The sequence below is a fragment of the Periophthalmus magnuspinnatus genome, chromosome 16 (genome assembly GCF_009829125.3).
Source record: "Periophthalmus magnuspinnatus isolate fPerMag1 chromosome 16, fPerMag1.2.pri, whole genome shotgun sequence".
Lineage (NCBI taxonomy): Eukaryota > Metazoa > Chordata > Actinopteri > Gobiiformes > Gobiidae > Periophthalmus > Periophthalmus magnuspinnatus.
Genome location: NC_047141.1, coordinates 20,574,323 through 20,594,484, shown reverse-complemented (window position 1 = coordinate 20,594,484; position 20,162 = coordinate 20,574,323). Strand labels below are relative to the sequence as shown.

Below are 20,162 nucleotides of genomic sequence, written 5' to 3'. Positions count from 1 at the left end.
CACATAATAATATAATATAATAAATCACCATGACAACCACTGTGTCATAGCACATACTAAGCTAGTCTAACTACACCTCGATGATACTTTTCATGGTTTATTCCTGAATGTCCTAAATTACCTGACATGTATAGCTAATTAACTGTCCTTCCGTTCCCTGAGGGTATTTTATTTCGAGGTTTCAAGCGGAAGTTTGCAGTCCAAGCGGAGCTCCTAAACAGGCCCTAGGTCGGTTGTTGTGGGCGTGACATCGAGAACAGCGCCCCGCCTGTGGGATGCCGTTATTTTAAAACTCCGCTGAAGGAAATAAAATAACAGAAATACGCCTTAGAGACACAAGAATCATGGAGAATAAGGATGCGAACCCCCCTCCATCGGAAAAAGCGGCTGTGCACGACCAGCTAAACCCTCCACCCTATCCTGAAGGGCCTTCAATGGGATACCCACAGCCTGGTCAACAAGTAAGGTTTATTTTCGGCCTGTTTTGGATGCTATGGAGCTGAAATTGCCATAATACTTTACATAGGCCTAGTTGGGATGCTTTGTGAAATAAAAAGATAAGCCTAAATCTTTCTTGCCTTCTTTCTTTATCTTTATATAGTGAAATAAAAGATAAAAAGCTAAACCTAAATCTTTCTTTCTTTATCTTTATTCATACAGGGGAAACTAATGAGAGCATTCAGGCTTTCTTTTTGATGGGCAGCCTGTTTAAAATGCAATACAAGCAGAAAGTATACAAGTTCATATAAAAAAAAAATTAAGAACAGTTGCAGGTGTGTGTATTTAAATTGCCAGATTATTAAATTGCGATTGTGTCACCAACTTTTCCTTGGACTGTGTTACATTTTTCTGAATTTTGTCCTGTGATCTGATATGGAATGTTCTGGTATCAATGATTAGGTATTCTGGGAGTTTGTGAAGTAGCCTCTCTCTTATAAATACATTTTTTTACAGTGCTGGCCAACCCACTTTTTCATAGAGATTACAGCAATGGGTTTCAAGTCCATCACCCATCATAAAATGAAGGGAGGAGTGGATCCATAGGTTTCAAAGCAGAGGTCGAAGCCTGTATATACGCCACATCCCCATAGTCCAGTACAGAAATAAAGGTTGCTTGCACCATTTCTTTTTCTATAATTTATTGTGATACAGTATTTGTTTCTGTAATAAAACGATCATTTTAATTTGAGACTGAGATCTATCTATATTAATCTTGTCTTTTATACCATGTTTACCTGTCTTAGTGTTGTTTTAGTGCAAATTTTATACAGTCCCTCTGTAGTTCTGTATGAAAAGCAGCAAGCCTTGTAAGAAACAGAATTAGGCAAGTCCATTACTATATTTGTATGTTTTAATGATTGTCCAAATTCAAGTCCTCACCAATATGTTATGTATTATGCTCTGGTTAATGGCTAATACTTGCCTAGCACAGCCATAAAAGATGCAAACCAAAAGTTGCACTGCTGTTGTGTTTTGCAGCCCTACGCCGGACAGCCTGGACAGCCCTACCCCGGACAGCCCTACCCTGGACAGCCTGGACAGCCCTACCCCGGACAGCCCTACCCCGGACAGCCCTACCCCGGACAGCCCTACCCCGGACAGCCTTACCCCGGACAGCCCTACCCCGGACAGGTCTACCCTGGTCAAACTGTGATTACCCTACACCCAGGTGTGCCTCTGTCCCCTCCTGAAAAAGACTACCTGGGATATTCCATCTTCACCCTGCTGTGCTGCTGTATGCCATTGGGGATTGCTGCCTTGATTTACTCAATCTTTGTAAGTTTTACTATTTTAAATACAGATTATAGATCTTCATATACAGTACAGTAATAGGTTATCACTACTATTGACTACAGTACATTAATAGAAAATTAACAGTAAACAAGTCAATTCTCAACTGTTCAAACAGATTCAGACTTGAAACCTAAATTGTTTTTCATACATCACAGTTTTTTTCATAATTGTGCAAGATTTTCTATTAAGGAATATTAGGATGATTGCAAGGTTTGTAGTTTCTTTTAATATGACATTTGAAGCACAAAATTGGGATTCATCCTCACACACCCTCCTTTCTGTCTCTGTCTTTTACTCCATTCTTCAGTGTAACTTATTGAATATTGTCCCTGACTTGCTAAAAGCTGTCCATGATTGATTTTATAGCTTAAATGTATCTGATGATTCACAGTGTCATCTGCCTTCTCTTCATTGCTGTTTTTGTTTTGGAGAGCACTGTCTGGCTGAATGTTGAAGAATAGGGCGTTTCCTTTTTCTAGTATGGCTATTCAAACAGAGCGGAAATGGATCACAGCAGCTGCAATTTGTATCTCAAATTTCAGCGATAAGATAAAAGGAACTGTAGCCTGCACTCTTGCTGTTTTTTTTTAGCATTAGTTTAGATTTGATAGTGTCCTGACCTGATCCTGCTTTAAACCTGGTTTACAGTGCTCTTCCTCTCTGTCATATGACTGCAGCTTGTTTACAGGAATAGCCACTCTGCAATTTAGAGTGGACACATGGCTAAGCCTCTCAAACAAATTTGAAATTGTAATTATTCCCACAGCCCATTTTTCCCAATGCTTGTGAAAATAAATCCATAATCCTAACTCCCACCCTGGCCTTAACTTTAACCATATGCCTATAACAGGACTGTAATCTCACAGTAATCCTACAGCAAAGCCCTAAACCTAACCATTATTGTACAAAAAGCTGTAAACTTAACATGAAAAAGAAAATCTTATGAAAAAGTCCTAACCTTTACTATATCCTACTAAGTGCTAATTATGACAACAACAAAATGTCCCTAATATGTTCCCACATAGGCATGTGGTAATATGGGGATACAAATTGAATAGCGATCTGGTCACTGTGATGCTATTGTCATAAGCTATTTTCATATTAGGATTCAGTGCTAGGTTCTGTAAAACTGTGATTAAAAAAATATATATATAATAATTATATAAAATTGGCCTAAAATTGAAGGATTTGTTGCCACTTCCTGTCATCTTTATCAGTTGATAAACTGCCACACCAGTCGTGTTAATATGACCAAATATTCTTCCTTGATTGCTAAGACATGTCTACCAAATACACTTCGACTATCGCGCCACCTCCTTGTACAAGCTTCCACTTGTTACTTGGAGAGTTATCCTTTGTGTACCTCTTGTCTTTTTGCCATATTTTTCATTGCTGAAGATTGAGAAGATATTCCTTCTTGGCCTCCCCGAACTCCTCCCAACCCCGAGTTTTTGCCTCTGTGACTGCCCGAGCCGCGGCACGCTTGGCCCGCCGGTACTCATCAGCTGCCTCAGGAGTCCCACGAGCCAACAAGGCTCGATAGGACTCCTTCTTCAGCTTGACGGCATCCCTTACTTCCGGTGTCCACCACCGGGTTCAGGGATTGCCGCCGCGACAAGCACCACAGACCTTACGACCACAGCTACAAGCAGCCGCATCGACAATAGAGGTGGAGAACATGGCCCACTCGGAGTCCATGTCTCCAACCTCCCCCGGGATCAGGGAGAAGCTCTCCCGGAGGTGGGAGTTGAAGATCCCCCTGACAGAGGGCTCCGCCAGACGTTCCCAGCAGACCCTCACAATGCGCTTGGGCCTGCCAGGTCTGTCCGGCTTCCTCCTCCGCCAGCGGATCCAACTCACCACCAGGTGGTGATCAGTTGACAGCTCAGCCCCTCTCTTCACCCGAGGTCAGATGACACGACAACAAAGTCGATCATCGACCTCCGACCTAGAGTGTCCTGGTGCCACGTGCACCGATGGACACCCTTGTGCTCGAACATGGTGTTTGTTATGGACAAGCTGTGACTAGCACAGAAGTCCAATAACAAAACACCGCTCGGGTTCAGATCGGGGAGGCCGTTCCTCCCAATCACGCCCCTCCAAGTGTCACTGTCGTTACCCGCATGGGCGTTGAAGTCCCCCAGGAGAACAACGGAGTCCCCGGTTGGTGCACTGTCTAGTACCCCTCCCAGAGACTCCAAGAAGGCCGGGTACTCTGCACTGCTGTTTGGCCCATAGGCCGACACAACAGTGAGAGACCTGTCCCTGACCCGAAGGCGCAGGGACAATATGTAATATTTAGTTTTGAATATTTTCTAAACATAGGCTGTTGATGTGATGAACTCTGAATAGACATTGGCAGCAGTGTTATTTATCCTTCAAATCACTACTGAACAGCTTTGTATGAATGCATTGTGCTCCAAATTATTATGTAAATGATATTTTTCTCTGATTTTGCCAATTGTCAATAAAAATTATCATCATAGTGTTCAATTCATCAACCTTTAGTGTACAATTTGAATGTTATTGAACAAACCTCCAAATGATAACAGTATTTTTAAAAAACTTAAAATGCACTGTTCCAAATTATTATGCACAACAGAGTTTCAAACCATGTTGTTGCCGTAAAGAACTGGAAATGGTTATTTGTTTATGTTTAAGCATTAGCATATTACTGAAATCAAAAGCTAATTCAATCAAAACATCTTAACAAGTCAAGTTACATTTTAACATAGGACTCCTTATTTCATAGGAGCTTCACAATCCATCCATTGAACTTGTGAGTTTGTGGAGAGTTTCTGCTTGAATTTGCAGGATGTCAGAATAGTCTCCCAGAGCTGCTGTTTGGATGTGAACTGCCTCCTGCCCTCATAAATCTTTCGCTTGTGGATGCTCCAAAGGTTCTCAATAGGGTTGAGGTCAGGAAGGATGGAGTCACACCCTGAGTTTCTCTTCTTTTATGCCCATAGCAGCCAATGATACAGAAGTATTCCTTGCAGCATGAGATGGTGCATTGTCATCAAGATGATTTTGCTACAGAAAGGACTGTTCTTCTTTTTGTACCATGGAAGAATGTGGTCAGTCAGAAACTCCACATACTTTACAGAGGTCATTTTCACACCTTGAGAGATCCCTGAAGGTGTGACAATGACCTCCCCATGATTTCTCCCCATGATTCCGGTCCAAAATATGACACCACCACCTCCTTGGTGATGTCAGAGACTTGTTGGGACATGGTGGCCATTCACCAACCATCCACCACTCCATCCACCACTCCAGCCATCTGGACCATCCAGGGTTGCACAGTACTCATCGGTGAACAAGAATTTTTGATGTTTGAAAATGAATGTTCATGTATTTCTGGGCCCACTGGAGCCGTTTCTGCTTGTGAGCATTGGTTAAGGGTGGCCAAATAGATGGTTTATGCATAACTGCAAGCCTGTGGAGGATCCTACACTTTGATGTTAGTGGGACTAAAGAGCTGCCAGCAGCTTCAAATACCTGTTTACCGCTTTGTAATGGCATTTAGCAGCTGTTCTTTTAATCCAACGTATTTGTCTGGCAGAAACCTTCCTCATTTTGCCTTTGTCTGCACAAATTCATGTGAGCTCTGAATCAGCTACACATCTCTTAATAGTGCGATGATCACGCTTTTCATACCTTGTCCAAGGTATTCAACTATTTCACACTTTTCAGCACTAGAGAGATCCTTTTTCTTTCCCACATTGCTGGAAAATGGTGGCCTGTTTAATAATGTGGAACGTTCTTCTTAAGTAATTTTTACTTTAATTGGACTTACCTGGCAAATTAATTGGCACAGGTGTCTGAGAGCCCTGAGACACAATACCATCCATGAGTTTCACTGGAAAACAAAAAAATTTACCCTAATGACACTTAAACACAATTTCCATAATAATTTGGAATGCGAAGTAAAAATTCAAACGTTATGAGAATTCTAAGAAAATGAGGAAGTGAACTTCCTCATTGCTTACACAATAATGATGTTACATTTCATAAATCTCATTTCCCAAACTGACAATTACAACAGATGTAAACGGTCATGCTTTCCTGACAATAATGGAGGCTAAACAAGGCTGAAATTAGTATGTTAATGATTACATTTAAAAGCACACTGCACAAGAATTTTTGTGGAGGATAAGCTATTTTGCTTGTTTCCATGGTGATGTTACGGTGATGTTACAAAATTTGTTAATTTATGTAAGAAACTGTACAAAGAGTAAAGCAGTCACCAACATGAAAACACTGTTGGTCTACTAATTCGGTGGAGAGAAAAAAATAACAACAACAAACTTTCATTTCCTTTTAAAATGTGCAGGTTTGGTGCACACAATATTTATATTTAATATTAAGGTTCCTGCTTCCTGTAAAAAGAAATTTAGACACAAGTTCATACAGTGACATGTAGTGAAGCCATGGCTGCCCCTGTGTTTTGCTAGTGTATAAAACAGAGTAGCTCTTTAATTTCTCCTCCACAGTGTTTTATCAGCCATATTCAGATCAGCTGTGTCTCAGAACAACAGCCAACCCATATTCAGCCTACTCCATTCTTCACTACTGAGCCACTGCAACTGAAAAGAAAAAATCCATTTTTCAATATCTGTACATTTTAGAATGATCTTCATGACAACATAAAGGGGTTTAAAGTAGTGAAATTGACAAAATAAGAGTAAACTCAGTTAACTAGACAAAGTTCTCATCCATCTCATTTTCAGTTCTGAAGCCACACTGTAGGATTGATCCTTCAATGCAAAACTATGCATCTTTAAAATAGCAAAGCCTCATGTCAAGTTATTAAAGAAAGAGTTTGTACTGCATATATAGCTTTAGCAAAACAAATAAATACAAATATTCATTACATACTATTACACAACAAGTGTGCATAAAACTACCAGTGTAAATGGTATGCAATTTCCACTTTGAATTTGTGCAAAACTCACACTGTAGGTTAGGTGTGTGTGGCTTTCAAAACATTCAAAAAAATTTAGGACAACTCGCCTCAAGATAAAGTTTACACCTGCTCACTGTTTCAAAACACCAGCTAAAACACTCACACGACCTTGAGTGACTGTTGTCAGATTAAGTCAAAGATACAATATCTTAAACACATAGTTCTAGTATGTGTTAGGTATGTGTTAGTTGGATCGTTTCCACGTTTGAGATTTATCACAATAGAAAACATTGTCATGGCAGATTAACTTGAAGTGGAGTGAGGGGGCAGACAAGGAACCAGAGTTACATTTGTCCTAATAGTAAATTCATCAAGAGCTTAAGAATAATAGTGTTTTGGGGAAAGATTTTGTAATGTTGAAAAAGGTGTTTTAATTTTTTGTTTTTGTGTTTTTATCTATTGACTAGTTATCTAACATAGCCTGAATTGGTTCAAAAACAACAGGCTAAATTGTTTGTGATGGATGCTTTAGTGTAATTTCCAGTCACAGTTTGACCTTTATATGAGTCCACCCCACCCTTTCCAGTGTTTCCTTCCACATGATTATCTTGTTACTGGAAGCACTTATGCCAGGCAGACGCCCACACTATAATAAACCTATATACACTAGTGGGTGAATATCTGTGGTGCATGCAGTTGATACTTGATGATTTTCTTGATCAAGTAAAAGATTAACCTAAATTTGAAATATTTAGTGGTTACAATGGATTAACAGAGTTGCAAGAGGAATGCTTAAAAAGCTTCAACTAGGGAGTGTTAATTATCAAAAATGGAAAGTAGTAGTAGTAGTAGTAATGAAGAATGAGATTTAGGTTTGGCCTGTAGCAGTTATGTAATCCAAGGTGTCCGTGCTCTCTGAGAACTTCTTTGAAGTGTACTGTTTATGTTGTGAATATTCTAAATTTATGTTGCTTATAGCTTTGACGCGGATGTTGTGATTTCTATTACTCACCTTTCACTTCTCTTATTACTGGTCTAGTCTACCACTCTACTCCTATCTAAGGCCACTATAATAGGGCCTTCTTTTTCACCCAACAATATACAATTCACCTTAGTGTGCCTCTGGGTGTGTTCACACTTGTCCTCATTTTGTCCAGGTTTGAGTCTAGTTTGAGTCCTAATATAGACTTGTTTTATTCTTTTCGTGGTTCAGTCTGGATTTAGTCCCAATTTAGAAGCAATTTCGACATGGTGACTGTGCAAGTGTGAACGCAGCCTAAATCTCATATACTTTACCATTGCACTACACTACCATTCCAAGATGGGGTCAATGGCTTCTCATGCTTCTGCTTTTTATATCATTATGGTTAAACATTCACTGTATATTTGGACTTGTATTTAACTTAACTCAGCATTTTGTACTTGATTTTATTGTCCCTGTCAGACACGGGAAGCCAACAGAAATGGAAATCGCGCAGAGGCAGAGCGAACCAGCCGCTACTCACGAATCCTTAACCATACCGCCGTCGGACTTGGTGTTCTGATGATCATCCTCAGCATCATCTATGTAATTGTCGTTATGACAGCATTCACCTAATATGCAACAAAATTATTGGTTACTTGTTCATTTCAGTACCTTATATGTAAAATCTGCATTTAAAAGTCATAGATAGGCCTAAATAGAAATGATAAAGTGTTGAAGTAGGTCCCATATTTCATGTTTATATTTTTATATTTTGTGTCTAGATTCCATTAAATTCTACAAAATACAACTTTTGATAATTCTACAGTCATATTTTTGTCAAATACACTGTCCACATTTGCTGCTGCTATGCATAAAGGAAATAATTATTGGTATGTTGGAATTAGTTTGCAGCTTAAGATTTAAGAGTATTGGAGACAACTAGCTGTCAAAGGTTGTCTAAGAAATGCCCTCAGTTATTTTTTTATGTGTACTGCACATGCTTGCTTCTTCCATGTTTGTTATGAATAAAGAACACTTATGCTTTTACATAATGTATCCACTTGAATTTTAAATAAATCACTTTTGCTTGTACATTTACTCTCCTGTGTATAGCATTTCCATTTGAACATGTAAACGAGTCTATAGTCTGTAATAGAGGCCTATTTAATCCCTTATCTGTATGATGCTTATTGTTTGATTGGGTCTTTTTTATATTTTCTTAGATTTCCATTTGAATGTTACCAACAGGAGAATTAAGGACACAAAAGCATTGTGACATCTGACTAGTTCTAAACTCAAACAGAAACATGCTACCTTGAGATGTACAACACTGAAACCAGGATTATCCATATGTTGTGTGAGCATGTGTTGTCTATAACAGTTGTGTTTTTCAAGCTGTGGGAAATGGTATCGCTGCTCAATAGCCCACACAAGTTGTTTCCTGTTGCCTACTATTAAGATTTAGTTTCTGAAAACCACAATATATGAAGTACTGCACAACAATCGTATTTTAAAATCAGTTTAGTGCTGGTTAAATTTCGTGGGCATATTTCAACAGGATTAGGACTAACAGCAAGTAACATTTTGCACATTTACACTTGTTTCGTTACCATTCCTTTCTTTTAACATGGAGGCTGAATATGACGCAGGGGAAAATGGAAAGTAGTAGTAGTAGTAGTAGGAATCTATACTAGTTACAGTGAAATTCGAACTTTTAATCAAAGTTATATTATTTCACGAACACAGCCTTCTATTGATTTATCATTGCTTCTTACTACATTTGCTTAAGTTGTTAGAGCAAACTGAACAAACATCAGCATGTTGCATAGATTACCTTAGTGTCAATTGGATATCTGCTGCCCCCTACTGACCAGACTACAAATAGAAAAGCATATTTTGGTGAGAGTAAAATATGGCAGTTACACGCATTATTCATTCACTCCGCACAGACGGTGGTGACAGGCGACTTTACAGCTCACCTTTGGATTTGATCCCAAATGCTGACTGTGGCAATGTTCACACACAGCACACCTTTCTACTTGCATGCAAACTTTATTGAACACATAAAAATAAGCGCCAAACAAAAGCAAAAATGAAAAGAAATACTCCAAAGTAGCAAAAATAAACACACCCACTTATATAGCAGACACTTATGATTCTATCAGTAGGTGTTTGTATAGTTTGATTAAAAAACACAGCTGTCTGATAATGAATAAGAAAATGTATAATTTTGAGATGTGCTGTTATTGACAGCAGGACTGAAGGCCTTTTTACCAAGTACATGCATCATCGCCTCATTCATTGTACATTTATTCAATATTTACACTTGACTTTCCCATCGTTGCTCAATAACAGACCATTTGCATTAAAACAATGTTATTCATTTCACAAAAGATTAAGCTGTAATTACAGAAGTACTTTAAAGACCACATTTAAAACTAGTCCTGCAAGAGAGGAACCAATTATTTTCCCTTATTGAGAGTTAGTGCTTCAATGTGGAAAGTCACACAAGAATAGGGATGCACCGATCCAGATTTTTCTGTTGATACCAATATCAATACTTTAGCTTTAAGTATCTGCCGATACTTGATATGAACGAATACTAGGGCAGAGACTGAAAATATAGTTTATTTCCTTTAAACACAAACAGCAGAAGATAAATGATCCAAATGTATTCATACAAAGCTGTCTGTAATCACAAAACAATATTTGTATTATGAGACATTTTAGGCCAATATATCGCCTTATTGCACCAATTTATTATTATTTAACATCTGCAGCAAAATCTGATACTAGTATCGTATCGGTGCTTCCCTAAAGAAACTGCTATATGGTTAAACAACCACATAATTTGAACAGCACAAGATAAACTGCAAAGTACTTAGTGCGTGAATGAAAACCATTTCCTTCGATACAGTGTTTTCATAAATAGCCATTCATGTGTGGCAATATGTACAGGTACATTAATGAGAAATGATTGTGTTTTTAATAAGAGCGGATGGCAGGAGGAACATGGGCACAATCCTGCTCATCCAAAGAGTTGTCAATAACGGGACGGTACTCAAGAGTCACCTGGAAAAACAGGACTATGCTTCAGTTAAACAAATTTTGGTAAATACAAAAGGAGAGAGAGATAGTGATACTGTACCTTTCCAGACTTGGGGTCAACATACGACAATGTGTGCTTCCTCCAGTGCTGATCGAAAGTCTTCTTCTCCTGACCCTGCAGGGGCTTGGAGTAATCGTATTCATCAATGCGATCCTTAATAGGAAAGGACATTTACAATGCACAATAAAAAATAAAAAAAAGTACAAACAGCACAATATAATATGGTAAAAAAAAAACTGACCTTGAAGTCCTCTCTGGCATGAGCTCCCCTGCTCTCCTTCCTCTGCTCAGCCGAATGGATCGTCTGCACGGCATTCAACATAAGATTTTGCAGCTCTAGAGTCTCCACCAGGTCAGTGTTCCACACAATCCCTAGAGAGTTAAGAAAATGTGTAAAACAGTCTCAAAAATATAAAAGGAAATAAGAAAAATTATCACCTCTGTCAAATGTCTTAATATCCTCCAAAGTTGTGTATATCGCATCCATTTTATTGCAGCCTTCCTTCAGCACAGCTCCAGTACGGAACACAGCAGCATGGGCCTGCATGGTCTGGATGAAAGTACCACAACCTTATATAAATTTTGAATGAAAGCCCATGTCACAGTAAATATGAGATGTATTTTACCTTCTGCATATTAAGCCTAATTTCAGATGTCCTCAGAGAACCATTTGCGTATCTCAACTTGTCCAAGTTGGAAACAGACTCCTCTCCTGCATTGGGCTTCAAAGGAGATAATTTCTCTCCTTTAAAAAAAAAAAAAGCATTACTAGAATCAGTGTTTGTCAAATATCAGAAGCATTTGTAGAAGGCATCTTCACCTGGTTTGTGTTCTTCAGCAATTGTGAGAGCGCAGGCTCTGCCAAACACCACTAAATCCAATAGGGAGTTGGCGCCAAGACGGTTAGCACCATGAACACTGGCAGAGGCCGCCTCACCACAGGCATACAGTCCTGGGACCACCTTGTCTTTTCCATTTTCATGAGTGATCACCTGAAAGGGTAGTGGAATGTGAGAGGGGGCAGAAATTAAGTTATTGAAGAAATTGAGTTACTAACCTGCCCCTTATAGTTTGTGGGTATTCCACCCATGTTGTAATGTACAGTGGGAAGAACTGGAATAGGCTCCTTTGTCACATCAACTCCAGCAAAGATCATAGCGGTTTCTGAGATTCCAGGTAGCCTTGCAGCCAACTGCTGAGGAGGAAGGTGGTGCAGCTGCAGGTACACATGGTCCTTATCTGGACCAACACCCCTGAATCACAACACACCATTATAATTTATTATACTTTGTACAATGTGTTTTTACTTTTTTGGTACAATTAAATAATGTATAACTAGATATGAAAATATGACATTGTCCATCCTGACATAAAGTAAAAAAAAAAAAGAAAAAAAAAAAGTCAGCTTCCATCTATCTATCCGAGTGGCTACAGATCCCAGGAAAAACATCAGACATCTCTGTCCAGAAAAGTGCAGTCCTAGGAGCAGCAAAGATACTGTGCAGAACCCTTAAGATCCTAGGCGTGGAAAAGGAATGAGAGCACCCGCAGAGGGTGAAGATGAGATTTTATTTTATATAATTTTTATACAATAATATATATATATATATATATATATATATATATATACACATATATATATAATGCCTGAAAGTACTGATCAAAACTGTGTTTTTTGTTATAGTCCAGAGTCTGGTGAAAATCTCTGGACTATATCATACTCCATGAAGTTTATTGTGTTTTTTGTTAAAGAAATCTGAGGCAGGCATGACAGAACATGCAGGATTAGAACACAATTTCAGGCATGTTATTGATGAGGACACAATAATATGACATATTCAATGCTCATAATAGTCAGTTTTGGATGAATTTAAAAATAAATCATTTTCATACCTGCCCTCCCGAATTTCTATCGTCATTGAGCGTGACACAACATCTCTGGATGCCAGGTCTTTAGCGTTGGGCGCATAGCGCTCCATAAATCTCTCGCCTTCACTGTTGATTAGGATCCCTCCCTCTCCACGGCAGCCCTCAGTGATCAAGCACCCAGCTCCATAAATACCTGTGAGCAAATAATGCAGAACTCTATGGAGACCACACTGCAAGGATGCTCAACTTAACAGACCATTCCAATTTCTACAAGAAAACAAATAGTGCATTTAAATCAGTTACTCATTTTACATTATATTTTCTTCTGTTCTACCTTTTTAAAATTAAACAAAATTCCAGTTATGTAATACAGTAAATATATTTTGCCCCACAAATTGATACATTCCCACCTGTGGGATGAAACTGCACAAACTCCAAATCTTGGCAGGGGAGACCAGCTCGAGTGACCATTGCATTTCCATCGCCTGTGCTTGTGTGTGCAGAAGTGCAGCTGAAATAGGTACGCCCATAGCCCCTACAAATGAAGATGTACAACAGTGATCAAGTTGTATACATTATTTATGACTTATTTTATACTTAACAATTGTTTCAATACCCACCCAGTAGCAATGACAGTATTGTTGGCTCTGAAGCGGTGGATAGAGCCATCTTCCATACACAATGCAATAACTCCTTTGCACTCGCCATTCTCCATGAGCAGGTCAAGGGCGAAGTACTCCACAAAATAACTAGTGTCATAACGAAGTGACTGCAAGAGGGTGGAATGTTACAGTTTTGTTTTTGAAAGGGCAGACTGGTAATTTTTTAACATTAGCATAATTATACAGTATTAATTACCCGTCCATAGAGTGTATGAAGTAATGAATGTCCAGTGCGGTCTGCTACACAGCAGCAGCGATGGGCCTGGCCTCCCTTTCCATACTTAAGGCTCTGGCCACCAAAGGCCCTTTGGTAAATCTTGCCATCCTCAGTTCGGCTAAATGGCATGCCAAAGTTTTCCAGCTATACAAAAGAACATTGAAGTGGAAAAAACAGTCATCCAAATAATAATTTTCACACATGTATCATTTAATGTCATGACATTACCTCTACTACAGCTGCAGGGGCTTGCTCTGTCATGTAATGGATAGCATCCTGGTCTCCCAACCAATCAGATCCTTTCACTGTGTCATAGAAATGCCACCTCCAGTCATCTTCCTCCATGTTTCCCAGTGCTGCATTGATCCCACCCTATTTATAAAAAAGATCAATCAAGTGATTAATGTAAATACTAAAATGTAATAATGTTATTTAGTCTGGCCTATACGTTGAAACAACCTGCTGCTTACCTGTGCAGCCACAGTGTGGGACCTGGTGGGAAACAGCTTGGTCACACATGCGGTGTTAAAGCCTGCCTCAGAGAGACCAAAGGCAGCTCTCAGACCTGCTCCACCAGCTCCAACGACCACAGCATCAAATTCATGATCCACGACTGGGTACTGAGTAGAGATCTGAGAGGATAATTATGATCATTTTGTGTATGAATAGTGCACACTGCGGCCTACGTAGCACTGGTATTTACAGTGTGGACTTACACCACTGGACACTTTTTCATTGTTTTTCTTCCCGTAGACAGAAAAGTGGAAATTTCTGGAGCGCTCCACAGCAACAGCAGGAATCTGAAAGGAAAATATTCAATTAAGTAAATTTTATGATTTCTCCAAAGGAAATAACAAAACAGATAAAAAAAAGTCTGTCAAATAAACTAGTCAAGTCTCTACTCTGAACACGTCACAGTTATAGCTATAATATATTACTTTGATATAAAACCCAACAAAACATGAAAGCTATAAGAAACACCATAAAAAGGTAAGAAGCCTGAGCGTCAAAACAAACCCCTCCGTTGCTTTCTCTTAGCATGTTAGCATCAATGAATCTTGGACAAGGGCAAACAAAGTTAGGGAAGCTATACATAACATACGTTTTATTCACAGAATGTCGACCTAGGTTGGTTCTATTTAAGAAATGTTAGCATTATTTTTAACACAAAACCAAAACTGTAAAATATTGCTATGAATCTTTTTTTTTTTAGGAGAAGTCACACTGACCTAACCTAAGCTACATAACAGCTTACGCAAGTCAAAGTCTAACAGTTACGAAAGCCTAAACACAATAAAATTTTCAAAGATCATGGCACTCATAGAATCAGTGATACTGAAATATATAATGAATTTGTCTCCTAGTATCTATACTTACTGCTTTAGATTTAAATAAAGTCCTTTTGGAAAGGAGTCTGGAAGCTGCGCGGACACTCGCCATGTTGACGGCTGTCAGCGTGCGAAGACGGTAAGAGTGCTCCTGATTTGTTCAGGCGGTCTGCCGCACAGGACTGAACCATTCGTATAAAATGGGGGTGCTAACTAGTATATAACAGTTTGACATTATTTAAACAAATTGACACATCATTTATTTATCATTAAACCTCTTGAAAATATAAAACAATTATATTATAATCTTGAATTATCTTACATTACTTACTTTATCTCACCATACATTCTAATATGTTCCAACAAACAACCTATTTTTTGAGACAAGTGCATATGACCCATAACGCGCAACAAAAATTGTATAATTTGAGGTTTGGGTGTGCGGCAGGACAAATGTAAAAGTGACCTAGACTTTTCTTTCAAGGTGAGCATATGCACCACTTATTTAACAGACACATCCCCATGTCTATAGTCAATTAACAGTTGTTCCTCTGTTTTGTCCCCTTGGCCATAAGTGTTAGCAGGCTTGTGCGAGCTAATGAACGCTAGCGTTAGCTCCTAGCCTTGTTTGTATGAGATGGCAGCTGACTTTTTTTTTTTTTTACACCTAACATGTCGTGTTACTACTGTGTAATCACCTTAAACTATTAGAGAAAATATCTTAATTTCACCACATGCATTAGTGTCTAAATCCTGGATCAACTTAACATGTTATCAACCCTTGACTCTTGTTTGTTTATTTATTATTCTTTAACGTGACATAGTCGCATTTTCTGTATAATGAAAGGCTTATTTGACTTAACCATTTACAATAATTTGTTTCTCTGTAGCCCCAATGAACAACCTGAATGACCCTCCCAGATGGAACATCCAACCGGACGTTAGAGGAAGGGGTCCAGGGGCTGAAGATGGGAACCAGTGGAACTATGCCCTCCTGGTTCCTATGCTGGGACTGGCAGCTCTTCGTGAGTTTTTTTTTCTCCAGAAGTGTTTAAGGTGATTTAAGTTATTTGGATCTTCATGACTTTAAATGTTTTACAGGTTGGATTTGGACTAGAGACGCACAGAGGGAAATCCAAGAAGTCAAATCTCAATATGAAAAAGATGTGTCCATAATAAGGGATGAAATGGAGGCACGTTACCGGGAGACGCTGAGTGAGAGGCGCAGGGCAGCAGCTTCCCTAGAGCTTGAGTTGGAGAAGGAGCGACAAAGAGTGACAGGCTATAAACAAGCTTTGATTTCACAGAGTCAGCAGCTGATGGAGGAACGGAAGAAACTTCAAGAGGTAATCTGAATGTCTTTGTGTATTTATTTTGTTGTCTTTTACACAGTCTTTCACTGCTTATTCTCTTTACTGTGGGAGAGTGAATCTTGCCTTCAATAATGTTTTGGAGTTGGTTGTTAAATTGTTCAGTCTGTCCCCTTGTGATACTGTTAATTTTCTCTGGCACCACTCCATGTTGAAATTAAGGTAGACTTGAAACTGGGCACTTTTTCCAGAATGTACCCATAACTTTGCAGGCAAGGAAGCAAAGATGGAGGAATGATTAACTTTGCTTTTTACTTAATTTGCAAGGAACGAGATGCCATGGAGGAAGAGAAGGAAAGGCTGGTAAAGAGTGGTGCAGCTGGAGCTCTTTTGCACCAGGCACTGGAAAGAGAGAATGAGTGGCACCGGCGAGCAACTGCCACTCTGAAAGAGCTAGAGCACCTCCTAGTGGAGCGTCAGAGTGCCTACTGCTCCATTATCCTGCCCAGAGATCAACGTATGGAAATGGAGAAAAACATATTACTGAAGGCAGTCAAAGACCCCATAGTGTCGGAACTGAATCTAGAGTCAGACTTGAAAGACATTTTTAAGAGAGATAAGTATTGTGCAGACTACCTTAATATGGACAAGAGGAGGAATGGAAGTTTAATGTGGGTTTATCTTAAATACTGGCAACTGCAGGTCACTGTTCAGAAACACAAGAGAGCCGAAGATGCACTTTTAGGAAAAAACAATTGAGAAGTAACAACTGCACTGAAAAATTAACACATTTTTGCATAAATGTGGAAATAAATGTTTATTCCTTCAGTTCAAAATGACTATACATTTTTAGTTTATGCAGATTTAAAACTAAAAATGTGTATCAAGAAATTAGATGAAATAATATAAATCAACAAAAGTGATACATTTGTCACTTGTCGAATGTGCCGTTTCAGAAAGAACATTCTGGAATAAGCAAGCACTCAAAATAAAGTTTGAAAAGGTGTAATTGGAAGCCCAAGCAAATATTGTATTTTGTGATATGCTTTGTGGCTCAAGAAAGTTAATTAAAATAATAATACCACACAACATCATAACTTAAGACTCAAGAGTTTAACGTTTTTTTTCAGATATGCTACAGTAGATTATTTGAATGATAGTTACTCTCTCATCTGCCCCAAAGACATTTCCTGACGTGATGGCATCAAACTGACAGCCTTGAAGTTAGTTTGAACAGGCTTAATATGATCTTCTATAGTCCTCTCTATTATTGTCTTCTGTTTTGAGAATTCAGAAGTGTTTTCTTCTTTGATGGGACCTCTGATTTTCTGGAGAATTGGTAACTGGTGCTCTGTCATGTCTCCGTCTCTGCTGCCCAGCTTCAGTGTCTGGTTCAGATTCCTCTCAACAATGAAGTGGACCACCTGTTGCCGCTCATAACTTTCTTTGCCAATGCAGTTTTTATCTGACAGGGTTTGCCTTAAAGACAAATAAAAAAAACATACACAGAAAAAAACATTGAAACATGTACACCGTGCATTCCATCTTATATAAACAAGTACCTGTATTGTGGTCTTGTTTCTATCACCAGACTTATCCAACAAGCCTGGTAACACTCCTTTGTCAAATGGTTTTCCTCTTGAACATCACATAAGGAGTTCACCAGGTAGCAGCCACCTCGACTAATGCAATGCATTGAACCAGTAAGTTAGTCAGTGCCCCTCTTTAAAGAAACAAATTCTAAACCTTAGTGCTGTATAGAGACTGAGGTTGTTTTGCAAGCCTTTTAAATATCATCAGTGGTTTCTATTTTTACTCCTTTTGCATCACATCAATGTTCTCATCTTAGGCATCTCAAAGGATGGCTTTCATTGGAAATCCCTGGGAGCTTTGATTACTTTGAAGGAGAAGGTATTATAGAAACAAAAACATTCATCTTAAATGTGCATGTGCTTTGTAGAAGAAAATTATAAATGTGTTTCAAATATTGGAAGATGTATATTTGAAGTTGTCAATCAGTAGTAGAGGAAATTTATCCTAAAGAGCTAGTTACATATCACATAAGTGTTTAATGGCTCTCTGCACAGGCACTTTGAAGGGGGCTCAGCAAGGAAGTGGAGTTAATTTTAGCTTCATTACTAGAAAAATAAGTAAGTTTAACAAAACAAATTGGAATAACTATAAAATGTTTAGTATGTAATAGCTGGCACCACTATACATCTAAAATTTTATTTAATTTCACTCACATTGCCTAGTATGAAAGTGATGTGTGAGTGTTGGTGGTGGTCCGAGCAGCTGATGGAGCAGATTGGCAGCCTTGCTTCCATCAGTCTGCCCCAGGGATAGTTGTGGCTACCAATAGTAGCTTACCACCACTGAGTGTGGAGTGAATGAATAATGCACTGTTTGGGTGTCAAGAAAGGTGCTATATAAATCCACATAATTAATTAAAGGCTTCAATATTGTCATGGCATAATAATAACAAAGCATTTTTCAGATGATAACAAGAATAACATGAGAATATTACTGTGGATTTATTGAAGAAATACAGATTCGACAACAGTAAGGTTCGGGCATTTAACAGCTGAAGCTGCATTTACAACATTTGAATATTTGATTTACCACAACATTGTTACATTTGGGATTATTATTTAAAGTTGTATAAAAAGACGCAGTTCCCATATTTATTATTGAGAGATCATACATTGAACCATGCAGGGCGCTTTCTTGGTCTCTCTATAATCCTTTTATCTTTGTCTTGTGCGCTTGGCATTTCTCCTTCATACAGGACAACAGTCTCCACTGTCGGAGCACCAAAAGGTCCACCTTCCATTTCTTTTATTTGTTGACGAATCTTGGCAGTTTCTTTACAAACTTTAACATAACAGAAGCCGCATAAGATATGCTTTTGTTTTAGATGGCCGCACTCTGGACAAGGCTCAATGTTAGTCTAGGAAACACAGAAGAAAAAAAAGCCACTTAAAAATGTTAATCTAAAATAGTAAGGAACATTATCAGAGAATGTAAAATTTCACCTTGAGTTTTAGGAGTTTGCTCTCGGATCTCCTCCTTGTACGGTTGACCTCAATTGTACGCCTCTTTTTGGGTGCAGCCATCCACAGGATACCATCCAGGAAGCCTGAGGGCTGGTCTGGACCCTCTAGCTGCTCCTCAAACTCCTGCTCATTGTTGAGCTGAGGCAAAATACTTGAGCCATTTACAGACAATGCTGGAGCTACACACACACATAAGTGCATTGTCATGCAAGTCATTTGGTAGGTGGCAAAACTAAAGGTATAAATCACTTGTTTCCATATGGAATTTTGGAGCCACACATGCAGTTTTAATAATTACTAAAATAAAGTTAAATGTATTTTGTTTGAGGAATGCTTGAAAAGTGAAATAATCTAAAGCACAAATCTACTTGATCCAAACTCCCTGTGTGAAACTCGTTGCATTAAATATGTCAACAAAAATAAAACAAGAATACTGAACCATTATTTAGCCTGACCAGCCAGCCAAGCCAACAATCACTTCCACGTCCGTGGTAGAGCTGAATCGAATATAGGCCAATATATGAATAAGATTTTGATCCTGGAAGTATGTAGTAGTATTATGTAAAATGGTACACTGCAGGCTCTACAACATCGCAGGCCATCTATAATCATATCTATCTTATGTATTAAAACTTAATCTCTATTCGTATGCTTGGATCAATTAAAAATAACGCTTGTACCCAAACAGCGAGCACGGGTCAAAGACTACAGCACGGGTGCCCATGAGTGATACAGTCTATGAATGAAGTGAACTTACCTAGTTGCGTCTCGAATCCTGCTGCTTGCAATAGTCTGCTTTCAATGTGTAGGAAAGAACATCTCAAACTCTGCACTAATGTGGCTAAATTCATCATGTTTCTTAGTCACAGCACGCTATACTTCACTCGACATGTCAAACAGCCCACGGTCACTGGAGCTCGATGCGTCACTAAACAGCGACAAAA

At 38.8% G+C, this 20,162-nt stretch overlaps 5 protein-coding genes across 6 annotated transcripts; 2 read left to right on the top strand and 3 right to left on the bottom strand.

Moving 5' to 3' along the window:
- Positions 1–202: 202 nt before the first annotated feature.
- Positions 203–8,759, top strand: LOC117383213 (uncharacterized). Of its 2 annotated transcripts, none has more exons than XM_033980310.2 (3): positions 203–461; positions 1,519–1,776; positions 8,148–8,739. In XM_033980310.2, the coding sequence occupies exons 1-3, from the start codon at positions 345–347 to the stop codon at positions 8,298–8,300; spliced, it is 528 nt and encodes a 175-aa protein (XP_033836201.1). In that variant the 5' UTR covers positions 203–344; the 3' UTR covers positions 8,301–8,739. The 2 variants fall into 2 exon arrangements, with proteins under 2 accessions (XP_033836201.1, XP_033836200.1); XM_033980309.2 differs by having other exon boundaries at positions 205–461; positions 1,480–1,776; positions 8,148–8,759.
- A 1,875-nt stretch (positions 8,760–10,634) lies between these two features.
- Positions 10,635–14,975, bottom strand: sdha (succinate dehydrogenase complex, subunit A, flavoprotein (Fp)). The gene is made up of 15 exons (XM_033980305.2): positions 14,902–14,975; positions 14,241–14,324; positions 13,995–14,156; positions 13,753–13,896; positions 13,504–13,668; positions 13,266–13,414; positions 13,056–13,180; positions 12,670–12,838; positions 11,834–12,029; positions 11,597–11,768; positions 11,403–11,521; positions 11,215–11,326; positions 11,018–11,148; positions 10,816–10,929; positions 10,635–10,739 (listed from the first exon to the last, which is right to left on the bottom strand). Exons 1-15 carry the CDS (start codon positions 14,962–14,964, stop codon positions 10,653–10,655), a joined length of 1,992 nt encoding a protein of 663 aa, XP_033836196.1. The 5' UTR covers positions 14,965–14,975; the 3' UTR covers positions 10,635–10,652.
- Positions 14,976–15,227: 252 nt separating this feature from the next.
- Positions 15,228–16,956, top strand: ccdc127a (coiled-coil domain containing 127a). The gene is made up of 4 exons (XM_033980307.2): positions 15,228–15,336; positions 15,743–15,877; positions 15,954–16,198; positions 16,490–16,956. Exons 2-4 carry the CDS (start codon positions 15,748–15,750, stop codon positions 16,919–16,921), a joined length of 807 nt encoding a protein of 268 aa, XP_033836198.1. The 5' UTR covers positions 15,228–15,336; positions 15,743–15,747; the 3' UTR covers positions 16,922–16,956.
- Positions 16,957–17,322: 366 nt separating this feature from the next.
- zmp:0000000930 (telethonin) lies at positions 17,323–18,063 on the bottom strand. The gene is made up of 2 exons (XM_033980311.2): positions 17,725–18,063; positions 17,323–17,641 (listed from the first exon to the last, which is right to left on the bottom strand). The coding sequence occupies exons 1-2, from the start codon at positions 17,856–17,858 to the stop codon at positions 17,323–17,325; spliced, it is 453 nt and encodes a 150-aa protein (XP_033836202.1). The 5' UTR covers positions 17,859–18,063.
- A 615-nt stretch (positions 18,064–18,678) lies between these two features.
- Positions 18,679–20,148, bottom strand: mrpl32 (mitochondrial ribosomal protein L32). The gene is made up of 3 exons (XM_033981617.2): positions 19,976–20,148; positions 19,198–19,397; positions 18,679–19,112 (listed from the first exon to the last, which is right to left on the bottom strand). Exons 1-3 carry the CDS (start codon positions 20,070–20,072, stop codon positions 18,861–18,863), a joined length of 549 nt encoding a protein of 182 aa, XP_033837508.1. The 5' UTR covers positions 20,073–20,148; the 3' UTR covers positions 18,679–18,860.
- Between the last annotated feature and the right edge of the window lie 14 nt (positions 20,149–20,162).